Source organism: Xiphophorus hellerii, chromosome 2 (genome assembly GCF_003331165.1).
Source record: "Xiphophorus hellerii strain 12219 chromosome 2, Xiphophorus_hellerii-4.1, whole genome shotgun sequence".
NCBI lineage: Eukaryota > Metazoa > Chordata > Actinopteri > Cyprinodontiformes > Poeciliidae > Xiphophorus > Xiphophorus hellerii.
Genome location: NC_045673.1, coordinates 17,463,052 through 17,478,347, shown reverse-complemented (window position 1 = coordinate 17,478,347; position 15,296 = coordinate 17,463,052). Strand labels below are relative to the sequence as shown.

General features: G+C 37.6%; 3 protein-coding genes across 4 annotated transcripts in view; 1 reads left to right on the top strand and 2 right to left on the bottom strand.

The window, feature by feature from the left end:
- amn1 (antagonist of mitotic exit network 1 homolog (S. cerevisiae)) overlaps positions 1 to 15,296 on the bottom strand; it is a 213,512-nt gene that overhangs the window by 81,865 nt on the left and 116,351 nt on the right. The window lies entirely within an intron of this gene.
- Positions 909 to 5,375, top strand: LOC116734499 (dihydrofolate reductase-like). The gene is made up of 6 exons (XM_032585943.1): positions 909 to 1,091; positions 1,870 to 1,919; positions 2,003 to 2,108; positions 2,238 to 2,364; positions 3,374 to 3,489; positions 4,561 to 5,375. The coding sequence occupies exons 1-6, from the start codon at positions 985 to 987 to the stop codon at positions 4,649 to 4,651; spliced, it is 597 nt and encodes a 198-aa protein (XP_032441834.1). The 5' UTR covers positions 909 to 984; the 3' UTR covers positions 4,652 to 5,375.
- Positions 2,466 to 15,208, bottom strand: LOC116734458 (transcription termination factor 2, mitochondrial). Of its 2 annotated transcripts, XR_004342224.1 has the most exons (4): positions 15,174 to 15,208; positions 11,472 to 12,751; positions 9,575 to 9,576; positions 2,466 to 2,476 (listed from the first exon to the last, which is right to left on the bottom strand). XR_004342224.1 is itself a non-coding variant. In XM_032585891.1 (2 exons), the coding sequence occupies exon 2, from the start codon at positions 12,720 to 12,722 to the stop codon at positions 11,595 to 11,597; it is 1,128 nt and encodes a 375-aa protein (XP_032441782.1). In that variant the 5' UTR covers positions 12,723 to 12,751; positions 15,174 to 15,208; the 3' UTR covers positions 11,253 to 11,594. The 2 variants fall into 2 exon arrangements, 1 of the variants encoding a protein (XP_032441782.1); XM_032585891.1 differs by lacking the exons at positions 2,466 to 2,476; positions 9,575 to 9,576 and having other exon boundaries at positions 11,253 to 12,751.

Here is a 15,296-nt window from a genome sequence, read left to right as displayed (position 1 = left end):
AATCCAACTTTTATTTATTCAATTAAAAAAAAGAAAATTATTGGCACTCCTGCTGTCAGTACCATGGGCATGTCAGTGTTCAGCATGCAGACTCCTATGCCAATTTAACGAAGTTTCCTCTCTTTAAATAGACGCTTTACTAAGAGCCGTATTTTATGTTCACTGGTAGTGAACCTCATTGTCATTCCAAATTTGTGGGTGTGTCAAAGGATCCACCCGTGAACTTTAGCAAATTTCCCAAGACCTTTAGATAAGAAATAACCCTGCACCAAACATGCGGGGCTTCTTTTTTGTTTGTTTGTTTGTTGTCATTTTACACCAAACCAGTTGGTGCTTCGAGAAAAGCTCATCATTTGACCAGCGCAGCTGTGAAATGCCACATTTATGTCGATCATGGTAATAACTGTAAGCTAAGTGATAGAAAATGTCTGTGTTAAACCCATTCATTTTTTTTCTTGTTCAAATATGAGAGAATGAATAGGCCGCTTTATGTGCAAGTGTTTTTTTCCCCTCCTCTCTCTCTCTCTCTCTCTGCTTCAGTCAAAACAGAAACCATCACATAAGGAAAACCACATGCAAGTCAGGTTTTTCATTTTCCTATCAACCAGAACTAAACCAAGTTGCTGCTATGCGCCTTGTCCCAAATGCGTGAATATTCAAATATTGCAAAATCGGTCGATTATGACTTGCGCTTCAAATACAGAACACAACTCTAATCTGTGTAAGCACTACATGAAGATGCAACACATTTGATCATCCTTGTGTAATCTGTGCAGCCTGTGACTCACTCGGTTACGGTTTTGTGACAACAAAAAACGAGGAAATGCTGCACCGTGTCCAATGGCAGCAGCCGCTCGGTGGGCGGGGACAGCTCAGCGCAAATTCAATAAAAATGTTCAACTCGCACACATGCAGCTTCATGCTGCAGACCTCCAACCAGCGCTGCTTCCTGGTTGAGATTTTCTACACCGCCTGTTGCTGGAGATGGAGAAGGATCGGGAAACGGTGCGGAAGAAACCTGTTCAGCTCATAGCGGCGATTTGCAACAACATGGGAATGGGGAAAGACGGGACGCTGCCCTGGAGTTTACCGTGAGAATAGCAGCTTAACACAGCTGCATACACATTGTATTATGTACTCAAGTCTGCTCGATTTTTGACTTTGTAATGCTATAGAATAAAAATGACAAATTTAAAGAAAAACGTAGCTCTTACTGTTTTTCTACGTAAAAAAAGGCGTATACTGTTTTAATAATCATTAGTATGAGTTTTATCAAAGCGTAACAGTTACTTAAAATTTCTTTTGTTCATTTGTTGAAGTTTAATTAATTTTACTAGAATGATCCTTTATATTTTTATCAGTATTCCAAAGTTAATGACGCAGTCTGCTCTAATTCTGGTACTGAATAATCACGAGTATGGCATTAGTTAAGCTCTGTGGTGAAGTTGCTTAATCCACACAGCCATATGGATGTTAAAGAATAAGTTATATACTGGTCAATGAACTTGGGAATAGCAGCAAAATGTAAAGAAATGGTAGAAACTTATGGATAACTAAAAAGGTTCTGTACAGTCACTCATAGCAGCTGTAGGAGATTGGCTGCAAAGCTCTCTAAGAATTATAAGTGTATACGCTGATGATAACGTTGTACCTTAATTTGTAAGGCTAAAGGCATCCCAGCATCACATAGAGTATGTTATGAGCAACTCTGTGCAGTTGTTAAATTGGTGTCCTGTGTGTGAAGGAAGTGGAGCCGTTATTGTTTTCCTTTCCACCTATTTTCCGCATGTGGAAAAACATCAGTATGTGGAATCAGTGAGCAAAAACTAAATGTTTCTGGCCTAACTGTGGAAACTATGATATCCACAGATCTGAATTCCAGTACTTTCTGAACACCATCACAAGAGTGTCGCGACCAGGTAGTGCTCAACGTTACTTCAAGAAAATAGTTTTAAGGCTCCAGCTTGAACACATTTTTAGGTCATATTCTGCTATTCTACAGGTAACATGAATTTGCTGATTTGGGGGCGGCTCTGCTGGAATTCCCATTCCGAAAATATGTTTCCACTGGCCAACTCTCTGCATGTAGTGCTCAGTAAAACATTGAGGTGGGTATGCTACACAAACACCTACAGTTATATGTAGCAATATGAGCTTTAGCAAAAACGCCTGATTTTCATAAACAAACTACTCACTTTTTTCTTTTCCTTATTTCTGTGAATTAATTTTTCTCACAGCTCTGCCCCAGATCATGCCCACTTCTTGTGTCAAGACTTTGAAAGTGCTGTCCGCCTGGCTGCTCAGCCTCCCCTGTCTGACATAATAGAGACCGTCTGGATTCTTGGTGGGACGCAGGTCTATGAGGTGAATCAACCTGATCCATATTTTAACAGTAGAACAAGTTTAAGATACTTTAATATAATGCATTTGTTATATTTTTCTACAAACTGGCCCAGAATCAACACAACAACTGCAACTAAGTATAGTTAGTTTCAGTAAAGTGCAATACTTATATTTCAAACAAGGTTGGAACATAGCAACTCAATGATGTCTCCAGAATGGCCTCAAAGTTTCATCATTTTGATGTTAGTATAGTGAATTGTAGTTCTCCGATGAACAGAATTATGATTGACAATATGCTAAATATAGTGCAAATAAAACACTTAGAATAATAGGTGGCGCCATCTCGTGGCAGAATGATGCACATCTTGTAGCTCTGAGGTATTTAGCATTTGCAATGTCCTAGCACAGTTCTAAGCCAAAAGGAATTGATTGAAAGGGGTTTAATTACAATAATTAACTTGCATGAGGCTTTTCCTGTTGTGTTTAGAAAATATTTGAGTTGCATTGCTGATGTTTTAGCGAGTGGTGAAAATTAGGCACGTGTTACGCTGAATTTGTTTCAAGAACGTGCTTATCTAACTTTCTTTCCTCCCTTTTTTTGGCCTCCTATTGTTAGAAATTCCCTCTTGTTATAAATGATTGAATTATTTATCCGGTCTTGCATAAATCCCGGCTTTGCCAAAATTCCTTTTCTAATCAACTAGAATAAAGACAGAAACTGTGATTTAGAGAACACTAGCAGACAGGCAGAACAACAACAACAAGCGCATTATTCTGTTGTTTAGGATAAAATGGAAGCTTACTCTCCAAGCATAAACAGATCTTTTTTTTGTTTGTTTTCCATCTATCCATCCCTAAAGTTTGTGTGTTTTGCAATGGTTTTTAAATCAACAAGGTGTGGACTTATTTTAAATATCAGTTTAAATTATTTGAACCATTTCAGAGCTAATAATCCAAAGTCTGAGTGATGTATTACGGATTAATGTTTGTACTGTAACTGGATTTTCTGCGCTCTGCTCTGCCCTACCAGGATGCATTGAAGCACCCGTGGTGTGACCTTCTTTACCTGACCGATGTCATGGCCGACTTTGACTGTGATGTGTTCTTTCCTGAGTTTGACAGAGAATTATTTAAATTACAGGAAAAGTAAGATTTCGTCTAATTCTGAAACTGATGGGCATTTGTTTTTCTTTTCTGAAAACTGGGGCGATACATCTGAAACCTGCCTGCATTTAAGCTGTTTAGTGACAGAGTTATTTGGCCCCGTGGCAAAGAAATGGAAAGCAAGAGTCAGCAATATTGTCAGTGAAGCTTAAAAGGATTTGCTGACCCAAACCAGAGCTTTGAAGAGCTTTGCTGCTGTGAATAGAATAAATCTGAAATGCAAATTACTAACAATGTGTTCATCAAAGTTAGATTTTGTTCCTATTTTAAGAAATAGTAAATTATCACTTAATGCAAATCAGAAACTTCATTCCGTGAAAATGTATTTGCAGGTGTGTTTTGTTTTTGTGCCACACTGAAATGTTTTAGATTGTCAAACAAATGTTCATCACACCACATCTAAACCAACCTGCCCAAATTTGAAAATGTGCCCTCTAAATCTAATAACTTGTATTGTCTTCAGGCAGCAACAAGTGCCATTAAATGCTTTTTATAATTGACTAAGTGTTTTACATTGCTTTGGTATCATCCTGAGTTACTTTGCTTTAAAGAATAATCCTATTTCAGAGTTTCAAGCATGGAAGGTCTTTTTAATATCGACCCAAACAGGATCTAACTACACCACTCCAAAAACATTCATTTTGTGGTTTTTACCTATTCAGAAATGGACTTTGGCAGTTTGATGGGTTATGAATAATTTTTCAATAATGGTCAGGTTGGCTTGGACAACTCTCCTAAAAACAATGATCATTTCAAATCCTTTTTTTTTATTTACTCTGGAACATTTTCAGAGTAAATCTTGTACAAAGATGGTAATCTGCGTTAGATTTAAATCTTTTTATAGAGGTCTTCTTTTTGAGTTTTTATAACATGTAGGTATTATATATATGTGTGTGTGTGCGTGTGTACACAACTCACTAGCAAAGCTTTTGCTATATAAGTTATATATATATATATATATATATATATATATATATATATATATATATATATATATATATATATATGTATGACATACCTGACTCACTTGTTTTTCATTTGTTTCCAACTAAGATTTCCAGATGTACCGAGTGAAATTCAAGAGGAGAATGGGATTAGGTTCAAATGCCAAGTTTTCAAGAAGAAGACGGATGATGCCTTCTAGATGAAAAAACAATTGAAATAATTGCAAAAAACGAAGCAGAAAAGGTTTTTAGCAAACTTATCTTTATACTCCTTGGTGAATCATATCCTAACCAAACTGTGGAGTTTTAGGACAGCAAATAATACACATTGAATTGAAAAGAATATAACTTTCATCACACACTACACAGTAAATTTGTGCAATTTAATACTGTATTTTAATATTGCATAAAGTACATACAATTAATTAATGAAATAAGTTACAACACTTAATTTATCTATGGAATCAATCAGTATTTTAGAATTGAATAAAACATTTTTTCCATAGATTTGTAGTCTTCTTCAATGTGTTTGGACAGACTCTGGTATTAAAAAGTTCCTCCTCTTGGACAGAGCTGTCAACTTTTAACTCTTTGGGTCTTTGTATTGTCCTTGCATAAAAATCTTCCGCACCAACGATGGAAATGTGTGTCACTCTGTAGGTTTTTCCCCTTAACTGATTGATACTTTGGGGAGTTACACACATAATTCAACTTGTATTAAATGATTTAAACAGATGTGGGCAAATGTTGCAATTTATTTTGAATAGAACATGTTTTAGTGTTATTATTATTATTATTATTTCACCCTGTGTATTCCTGTTTGAGATCGTTTATTCAGACACAAGCAGGTGTTATTCTTCTAACTAAAAAAATCAATTTACAAGTCGATGTTTCTTTCCGTGTGAATAAAATGTTCCTTTACAATCGGGTTGTAGTTGGTCGTTTAAGCCACTAGATGGTGCCATCGGAGAGGACAGAAAGTGCACATTTGCTTGGGATAGACGACGCGGTGTGGATTTGTTGATGGACTATCGAATGTGTTTTCTTAAGGAAATTATTCTCACACCTGTCACGGATATAAGTCTTTCCAGTTTTGGTAACCTGTTTAGGAAAAGTTGAAAGGCTCCCAAATTGCAGTCTGCCCTCAGCAGAATGGGATGGCTCGTCATGTTTTCTGTCATCAGCTCTGCTCTTAAACTCATCGTGGATTTTGTTCCTGTTGATGCCACTATAATTCTGAGGAGCCAAATCAGGAGAAACAGAAAAAGAAATATAGTAAAAACATTTAATCATGATTGTACAAGACAGAATGAAAGATTTTCCATAACATCTTGTATGAGGGGGAGACAAATCTCGTTCAATACGCCCAATCTTGGTTTTATTTGGGGTAATTTAGTCCAGATTTAATAACTTCAAATATATTTGACATGATCCACTATTGTGCAGATTTACAATCATGAAGCACAATATCAATATCATTTGACAAATTAGAGTATTAATGAAAAATTGATGTATTTCAGCAATTCAGTGCACAAGTAAAACTGGTTATATAGCCTAATTACACACAAACTGATGTTTTAAAGTTCTTATTTCTGTCGACAAAGACCTTTTGCCTACAGGTGATGAAAACATGACATTTAAAATAGAATATTACATCAGACCAATAAAAGACATTCTTAATGCAGAAATGTGGGTCTAATGAAAAATAAGTTTAATACCCATAGGTTTCAGAAGGTACTTTGAAGCTGACAATTGAGCCTCATCATAACCCACACTCTAATTTATTGAATATGACTGTATTGTATAGGACTGACCTCTGGTAAATTCGTCACTCTTGTTGCTCTTGACATCCGCTTCAATGTCTTCCACTTGTGATCCAGCTCTGGTTGAAGCACAACAAGGCATCAAAATCAGAAAGAGGAAGAACAAGATGCTGCCAGAAAACGTATAAATAGACTTGTTTTCTTTTGAAAAGTGAACATATTTTCTTTCGAAACCAGTTTGGCCGAAAAAGAAAAAAAAAATCTAAATTCAAAAAGAGATGACAAAGTGAAATCAACTACAGGCCCCGTATGCTCCTCAATGTGATTAGTCATATTTAATCAAACTTTGGTTTTAACTGCAATTGTACAGCTATGTGACTATTCATATTTTTTCAGCATGAAAACATCAAACACAAAACTACCCCCAGATATTTTCTACTCCAAACTACAGAAAACAAACTTACCGTTCAGCAGTGGCAGATGTCCAATATGTTCTTGCAAGTTTGTTGTTTGTTTTGATATGATCAGTCTGACTGGTGCTTTTGGTTTCCAAGGCAACCAGTGGCAAGAGCAGTTTAAAAGACTCAAATTCGAAAAGTCTTTTGGATACAAAAGTGGAATCAGAATCGGTTTTATTCAAGTTTTTGTCCACAAACAAGGAATTTGACCACAGTTCCACTTTGCTCAACATTAAATGTATAAAAGAAAGAATAAAAACTAAATTCTTTTGTAAATATGTGTAGTAACTACAATTTTTTTACAGTGCATAATCAAATTCAGTTCAAAAATAATTTATTAATGCCAATGAGAAATTAAATTTTGTAACTCATTTATTCAAATTCTTCAAAGAGGTGTTGTAGATTGTGATGGTTGTTGGCAGGAAAGATCTCTTGTAGCAGTTTGTATTACAGTGAATTTGAAGACACTCTAACTGAAGACACTCTTCACCATCCTCATGAAGAGGATGGTGAAGAGTGTCAAAGCAACACTCGAGGTATGTTTTTGATGAGGGAATAACATTATGACACGATGTATAGCTCCTAAAAGTAAATTTTGCTTTATACCATCTCTCCCTCTCACACTGAGACTAGCGGCAGCAGCAAGTAGCTAACAGTCAGATGAAACTTCATATCTGCTGAGCTCGTCATATGAACTACTACTCAGTCCAGTGCTCCTAAAGGTGCGTTCTCCAGAAACACGTTGAGAACGCACCTTTGAGACGCGTTGAAAACACGTTCGACACTTCAAGTTTGGCGCCATCATCCATTTTTACACTAAATTTGTTCCCCCCCTCCCCCACCCAACACATTTCCAGGAAGCAATGCATTTTGTTCTATTTTTGCATGTTTTTCACATCCTATCTGCATCATATCTGCACCATATTTTCAACACAGAGTGCACTAAATACAAGCACATTCAAACATGACTATTAAGACTTGCAGATGCATTCACTTTGCACTTGCTCGGCACTCCTGGGTATAATGGTTTAGTGTCTCCGAGTCTGTCTATGAATGCATTTGGTTCATCTGCATTCATCTGCGATGCAGAGGTAAAGCAGTTAAAAAGGTAAAACAGGCAAAAATAAATAAATACACTAGCACAGTTTAATGAATTTATCCGAGTTTTTATGAAAAACCTGATTATGTTTGGTTCCCTCTTGACTTTTTAGTAGATCACTTATGTTTAAATTCTGGAAAAAAAGATGGACCTCAGCTCTGTCCAAGGCTCAGCTCTGTTTGTAATCAGTAAAAATTAAGTCTGACTAAAAGCAATTTATGCATCTTTATCTTGACAGCCACACAAAACAAAGTACCTCGCCCAGATTTGAAGGAGAGCTGGTGATTAGGACTTGGCTCCTGGTACACAGACAGATTCAGTGCGGAAACGCAACAGGAAGTCCACTCCATGCGGTACCACCAGCAGGGAGGGATGTTCTATTTGGCAAGTGAGGTTAGGGGTCTCACTATGCTACTTCCCAGGGTCAAAATCTATTTCTGGGCAGTACTAACCTTTACATTTGTATTTTTTGCACTATTCAGGCTTTTATAAGATCTGATCCTGCTCTAAAAATCTACAATTTGTAATAGCTCATATTCTTTCTTTATTTACCTCAAGAACTCTATAATAAGCCCAATTTATTGGAAAAAGTATGTGACCCCCTGACCCGGAGAAATACAACAAATGTCAAAAACAAGAGCTTAAATGTTTGTCAAAAATGATAAACTTCATCATGAGTAGATTATGTCAATCTCAAAGCAACAGAATAATAATTTTTTGGGAGAATCTCATATGGTGTTTAATGCAAAATTATATTTTAGTTTTGTCATTGAACATAAAAACTGGGTTTTGTACTGGTATTTTCTTCCTGATGCGTGACATTTGGTCTATACCGAGAGCTAAGACACACTGATGGAAACACTTTGATGGAGCACAGAGGAAAAGAGAAAACTGACATGCAAATCACTTTCAACAAAATGTTAATCATGCTTTTGTGAGTGAAAATGTGTGTGTAGTTTGAATTCCAGCTTTTGTTTCTACCCATGTAAGCAGTTTGAAAAAGACACTTTAAATAAGAAATCCCCCAGACAAAGTAAATGGACAAATCAGGACATGAAGACATTCATCTGTTTCTGTTGCAATGCACTAAGTTAGGCTTGCATGAAATAAAAAAGATTCACATGCACTCATATTAACCTCTCAGGCTTGTCTGAGTAGTTCAATAGCTTAGTATGAAATGAGCTGACTGTCAACAGAGGAGGAAAGGACACCAAGTGAGTAATACCTCAGGCCTTATCTCACCTTGACTCATCCTGATTAACTCCTTGTTTATATTACTCTGCATTGAAGACAGGCATAAACCATAAACAATCAGCGTAGCGAGGTAAAGTTACTGCCAGTGAAAATTAGAGACCTTCAGGACATCAGCTGCGGTGTGCTGGTGGTAATGTTGTTGCCCCTCAGGCTTCTCATGTTGTGAATGGTTGGAAAAATGAACTCTGGTCAGACATCCATCTGCTCGGCTTGGTTTCATTACCAGATGCGCTCAGTGTTGCATCACCTGCCCGCTGGCTATCGTCCTGACTACACGACCGCAGTGAGTGATGCCGAAGGCAGCAGATGGGAAGAGGAAGCTGTTAACGTCCAACAGCACAACTCTGGAGGCACACATCCTCTGTCTCAGTCATGACCCCCCGTTGTGAGAGCGAGGGAACCTCGGGGCGTAAAGTCGTGGCTTCATTAGAGGAGAAGCTCGCTCTCATTAAAAAGCCACTTTGTGTTTCAAGGGCCTTGCATGGGTACAAACATCACAGCAGATTCATTATAACATGGCCTCTTGATGTAGACAATGCACAGTATGACATCTTTTTTCCCCCCCATTTCTTACATCCAGCCCTCACTCAAAAGCTTTTCAGAAGCATCTTAGATTTAGGGACAGCAAACTCTTTCAGGAATAGGGTCAAACATAAGGGTCAGTTTTGCATGAATGGTCTAAAATTCCTTTAATGTTCAAATAAACACTAAATTAAAGCTTGGAAGCACATTCAAATAAACCACTACTGACCCAAATCTTATTTTATGTTGATATTTTGAGTTCATTAAAGCGATAACTAAATGGCACTTTAGTAGCTTATAATAAAGACCTTCCATCTGCAGAGCAACAATAAAACTCTGGGCTATATTTATTCCCTCAGGGGAAGAGTTGCAGAGAGCCCTGTAAAGATGAGACTCCGGCTGTAAATAAAATGGGCTGAAAAGCCTCAGTTGTGCTCAACAATACATTTGACAGCATCTCAGCACGTCTGTCATTACGCTGTTATGTCAAGCAGAGTTTTTATGAGGAGTTATTGTAACGGTGAGATGTTTTAATGAGCTGTGAAATTTTTTCTCAACTGGAAAAAAACCCCCAGCCTTTGTCTGGAAAAAAAAAAAAAACCTGTTAGACATCAATAAGGCGCTGCGTTTGTCTTTTTGTCATCACATTTTGCCCTTCATTTCTTCCAATAAAGATTTACACTGTAATAACAGCACGGTGCTGTTAGGCTTAATTGGGAAAACCACATGCCTAAGTCAAAAGATAGATATAATTTCCTGCAATTACAGTAGCAGCTTACAGTAAAGTATCACCCTGTTCTGGTGGCTGAGGCAAAAAATACTTCAGCTTTCAACATATTAATGCCAGTTACTGATATAACGATTAAGTTCAAAAGGTTTGAAATCTGAGGCAGATGTAAACTGAAAATCAGCTTGCAGAGCCGAGCGTTTTGTAAAAGGTTGTTTAGCATTAAACTCAGCGCATATAAAAAGAGAAGATAGATGTAATGAAGTTTAAATGCACTCATTATGCACATCAAGACACATTAAAGACTTCGTTTTTGAATGTGGAAGAATAATGCAACAACAATCAACTTCAATCCCTTCTCACAACTACAATTTAATTGACGTGAATATAAATTTTGCTTAAACAGGGTGAATTATCTAGATACAACCTAACTACATTCTGGTCAACATTTTGGTTGCAGAGGAATCAAAAACCTTTTGTAGACATAACAAAATCTGGGTGAATATTAGACAACTTGTGTTTTTAGTATCAGATTTGGTACAGTTCATTTGAATGAATTCTTGGCAAAGCTGACCCTCAGTATGACACTGCCACCATCATCCTCAATCGTTGTTGACGTAATCTGATGTTATAAAACTTTACTTTGACTCCTTCAAACTCTGATAAATTCATTGAAATTGTTTGTTGGGTAATCAGTTTTTCCTAGAGGAAGACAAGTTAAAATGCATATTTAAAAGCCAAAAATTTATGTCCAATGAATGTAAACTTCTAATGAAATGCAAACTCCAAGCAGAAAGGCCCTGGTTAGGATATGAGCCTCCAATCATTTTCCTTCAAAATAAGAGTGCTAACAGCTGCAGCCATAAAAAACAATTCTGGTCCAAACTACAGGTTGAAATGAATTTCCTCTATGGTAAACACAACCCAAACAAGCAAAAAAAATAAATAAAATAGCACAAATAGTGACACAGAACCCACTGAGGATGTTTTAATTGGGTTTATTTCACTTTACATTCCAAAATATTGGAGCTTTGGCAGCAGGTTGAAAGCAATTGCATTATTAAGTTTTACCTTTAGGTGACTGTGAACAAAACGGAAGTCTCACTCTTTACACAGGTTCAATCTTAGACTTGAAAATTCACATCAGGTTACTATTTCATTTATAATTTAAGGCAAATCTGATGCACTTTGGAAAACCAAGAACACCATCAGATTTAAGACACTGTATTGTGATACAGGCACAAATGAAAAAGTACTCATCAAGACCGTGTACTACAAGGAATTATTTTCAATTCATGCTTTGATGAATCCAACATCTGCTCAGTCATCACCTTTTAAAGGGGCAACAGGGTTAAAAAGTGGTCTCTCTCTACGCAGCTGCAGTTTCCCAAAGTTCATCTCAAAGTCTTTCTTGGTGCCGTTTATCATGTCTAGACTCCCTGTGCTAACGTCGTAGCCGAAACTCTTCAGGCGGTGGATACGGTAATTTACGATCTGCGTGGTTAGCTCCAGGACGGTTGGAGTCTGTATGATTTGAGACATGCTGATCCCAGCGCTGATTAGGCCCTCAAAGCGCTCAGCCAGAGTGGATTCTGGATGGTAAAGCAGAGCCGGACACTTGAGGATAATCTCCCTCAGCTCTGCGTCAGAGCAGCCGATGGTTTCCTGGGAGAAAGCCAGGGTCCGACACATGCTGTCCGGATTCAGCTCGGTGACGAAGCCCCGCAGTTTGGAGAGGAGACGGAGGAGTTCGCTGGTGGTGAACCCTCTGTCTTTGAGGAACAGCAGATTCTGCCTCAGCACCTCCGGCGGCTTTAGCAGAACAAACGGGTTCTGGCTCAGCAGCTTCTGCAGCCATATTCTCATGTTGGCTTCGTCGCCACCCAGCTCCGTGTAGGCCTGTTGGAGGGTGCAGACCATCAGCTGGTTCTGCTCAACAGGCCTGCGGAAGCTCTGTGGAGCACTGGCCATGAGTTTGGTAATGATCCTCTTGTTAAGGTTCAGGCTCTGGAAGTAAGCAATGTTTTTCCGCTGGTTTTCTAGGTGACTAGATGCGGAGAAGAAGGAGGCTGGGAATTTCTCAATAATACCAATCAGCTGTCTGTGGTTCGGACAGACAGACATCCACAGCTCCTGCTGGGCCTGCAGTTGCTCCGGATTACAGAGGACGGCCTCAGGGTGAACAGCCAAGATGTGAGCGATGATGGGGATCGAGGCACCCATGTCTCTCAGCAGGCTGGCTACCTCCTTAGTGTAGGCTGGATTTTGATGTAGCACCCATCCTTTAAGTTTCCGAACTTTCTGGATGTCCACAGACAGCTCATAAAGAGCTTCCACAGTCTGTTGATTTTCCACAGAGCTGAGTGTTGAACATGCCCTGAGGTTTGAAAGTAAAAGTGGGACATGTTGACATCGGAGGCACAAGGATGTTGCAATCAACCGCAACATTGAGACAAAGTCCTCTGGCTGCTCAGTTGCTGTGATAAAAGACAATAAAAATAACAATCAAATGAGGACGCTCAGTCATGAGAGCTGGTGCAAACAGGTGTGGTCATAAACAGACTTTCTGATTTTATCTGCAGTTCTGTTTTACTTTAAGTCATGCTGCATTCACTACAACATGAATATAAAATAACATAAATTGAATTATTTTCTTTGGCTATTACTTGATGAGCTGGTATTATTCACAAGAAAATTGACATTTATTGTCACCATTCACCTCTTTCCAAATGTATCTTTAATGGACCTTCAACATTTTAGGAAAAAAGACGTAGAACGGAGCAGAAAGATGAAGTCAAGGATTACGGAGCCAATATGTTGTAGAGAAAAAATGATGGCTGGCTGTAATCTTACCTTTTGTACGTAATACTGTTTTTTTTTATATATATATATATATATATATATATATATATATATATATATATATATAATTATAGCACATGCAACATGTTAAATCTAGATAAAAGTACTTTATTTCTAAAATTTCAGTCAATCTATTGCTGAAACAAATTGTTGTGTAGCCACGTGATAGGTACATGTGGCATACACTTATATTATTTCAGCTGCACAATATATATGTGATACATTGTGCAGCTCTATAATTAAGTACTGTTTTTTAAAAGTAGTCGGTTGGCCTGTTAAGAGGCGTGAGCAGCATGTCTGTTGAGTTGCAGATTTTTTTTTTTATATATTTTTTTCTTTTCTCTTTTTTTGCAGCTGCAGCCTCTAGGCTTTGGAACAGTCTCCATTTTTCGGTGTGGTCTGCTAGATCTTTAAATGACTTCATATCTCTGTTAAAAACTCATCTTTTTAAGCCGTCTTTCAATATCCAGAGAGCAAGACCGGTCATTGTTTATTCTGTGCCTTTTATCATTGACTTTATTGTATGTATTGTTTACCTTTTTGGCACTGTTTGTTTTTATTACTTTCTTATTTAATTTTCTATTCTTCATGTCATTCACCTGCACACGAGTTATATAAATAGCTTTTCAACTGTTGCTTTAAAGCAGCTTTTCCTTAAAAAGAGTGATAGATAGTGTGGAATAAAATAATTATTCGCAGTGTGTTTACTTTTATTAGAAGTTATTTAATATTAATCTTACAATGTTTAATCAGTTTATTATATCTTACTCAGGCTTACAGAGTCATTGTTTCTCTTTTGGCCTTCACAGCTACACAGTACAGTTTGCCTTAGTGTGTCAGAAGCTTAGCAACAGGCGATAAGTAAATAGTTGTCAAACCTTGCAGAGTGACAGACCAGACCGATGGCTGAGCGATTATTATTAGGCACAGAATATTCTGTCTGAAACCCATTTTTAACTGAAGGTTGCATTTTTCTCTGCATGTGTATTAATCTGATAAGCTCCTTGGGAATGTTGGTGATGTCTGTGGGAGAAGGACAGTATACAGTATATATAGAGAGGTGATTCCTTTGCCTAGTTAGATCTCTTCGGAGTTCTCCATCTGTGCAGATGTGAAATAAAGCTGTGTTTTGTTCTTTCTCTTTAACAAGGTTTGGACTTTGTTAATTTTTCTCGCTCCACAGATAGTGTTTTTTTTTTTTTTTTTTTTTCCAGTTTTCACACATCTTGTGTTGTTGGGCAAGACATGTGACCAAAGATCTGAATCAGTCTTTCTCAGCAGTGACCATGGACTAGAAGAGACAGCAAAGCTCAATTCACTGTGGAATAGCTTCCTTTCAGTCACCTTCCTGATCTGAGCATCAGGTGGGGGACTCTTACGCCCCATTAAACCAGAGAAGACTCAACCCATCTCTGCAATTTCTCTGGTAAATTACCTCATCTTCGTTTTACACAATAAACCTTAACAGAAATATGCTATGCCCCAATTATTTTTCACTGTAAGCTAAACAAGCACCCCTATCATCCTGAACCAACACTTTAAGCCTGCTGTGATTACATCTCCCAAAAATAAATAATTTATGATAAATAAATAAATAAAAAACCCATCTAAGGCTTATTTACTTTATACTGAACTGATTCATGTCACTCAACGTTAACTCGACCTTATATTTATAAAAACATGCACCCTGATGTGGTTGGATGTAATGGGTTTTCTTCGGTTAATGCCAAATCGAGTTAAAGGAGATAGCATGAACAAACATGAATGTCTGGTCTGACTCAATACTGACTGATGACACGAAACAACCTTAAAACTGATACGCTTTTTAATCTGTCACACAATAAATACGAATATATTATTGCTTGGAAGCTAACAGCTGGATGACACTGAAGTAGCCCCGATACACTGCAGGAGGCACATTGACTAAGTAATGGGCTGGATTTTATAGGTTTAGAAACATATGTATTTAACTGAAGTATCGAAATACCTTAAAATGTAGAGTAATACAGAAAAACATTTGTAACTTAAATGAATTACCTTTAGCAGCGGTCAGAGGATGTGACGTTTTGTTATGAAACATATTTCTAGTGTGGGTGAAAACAGTGACACACAGTGGCAGTAAGAGGTATCGCAAAAACTGCAACCGATACGAAACATTAG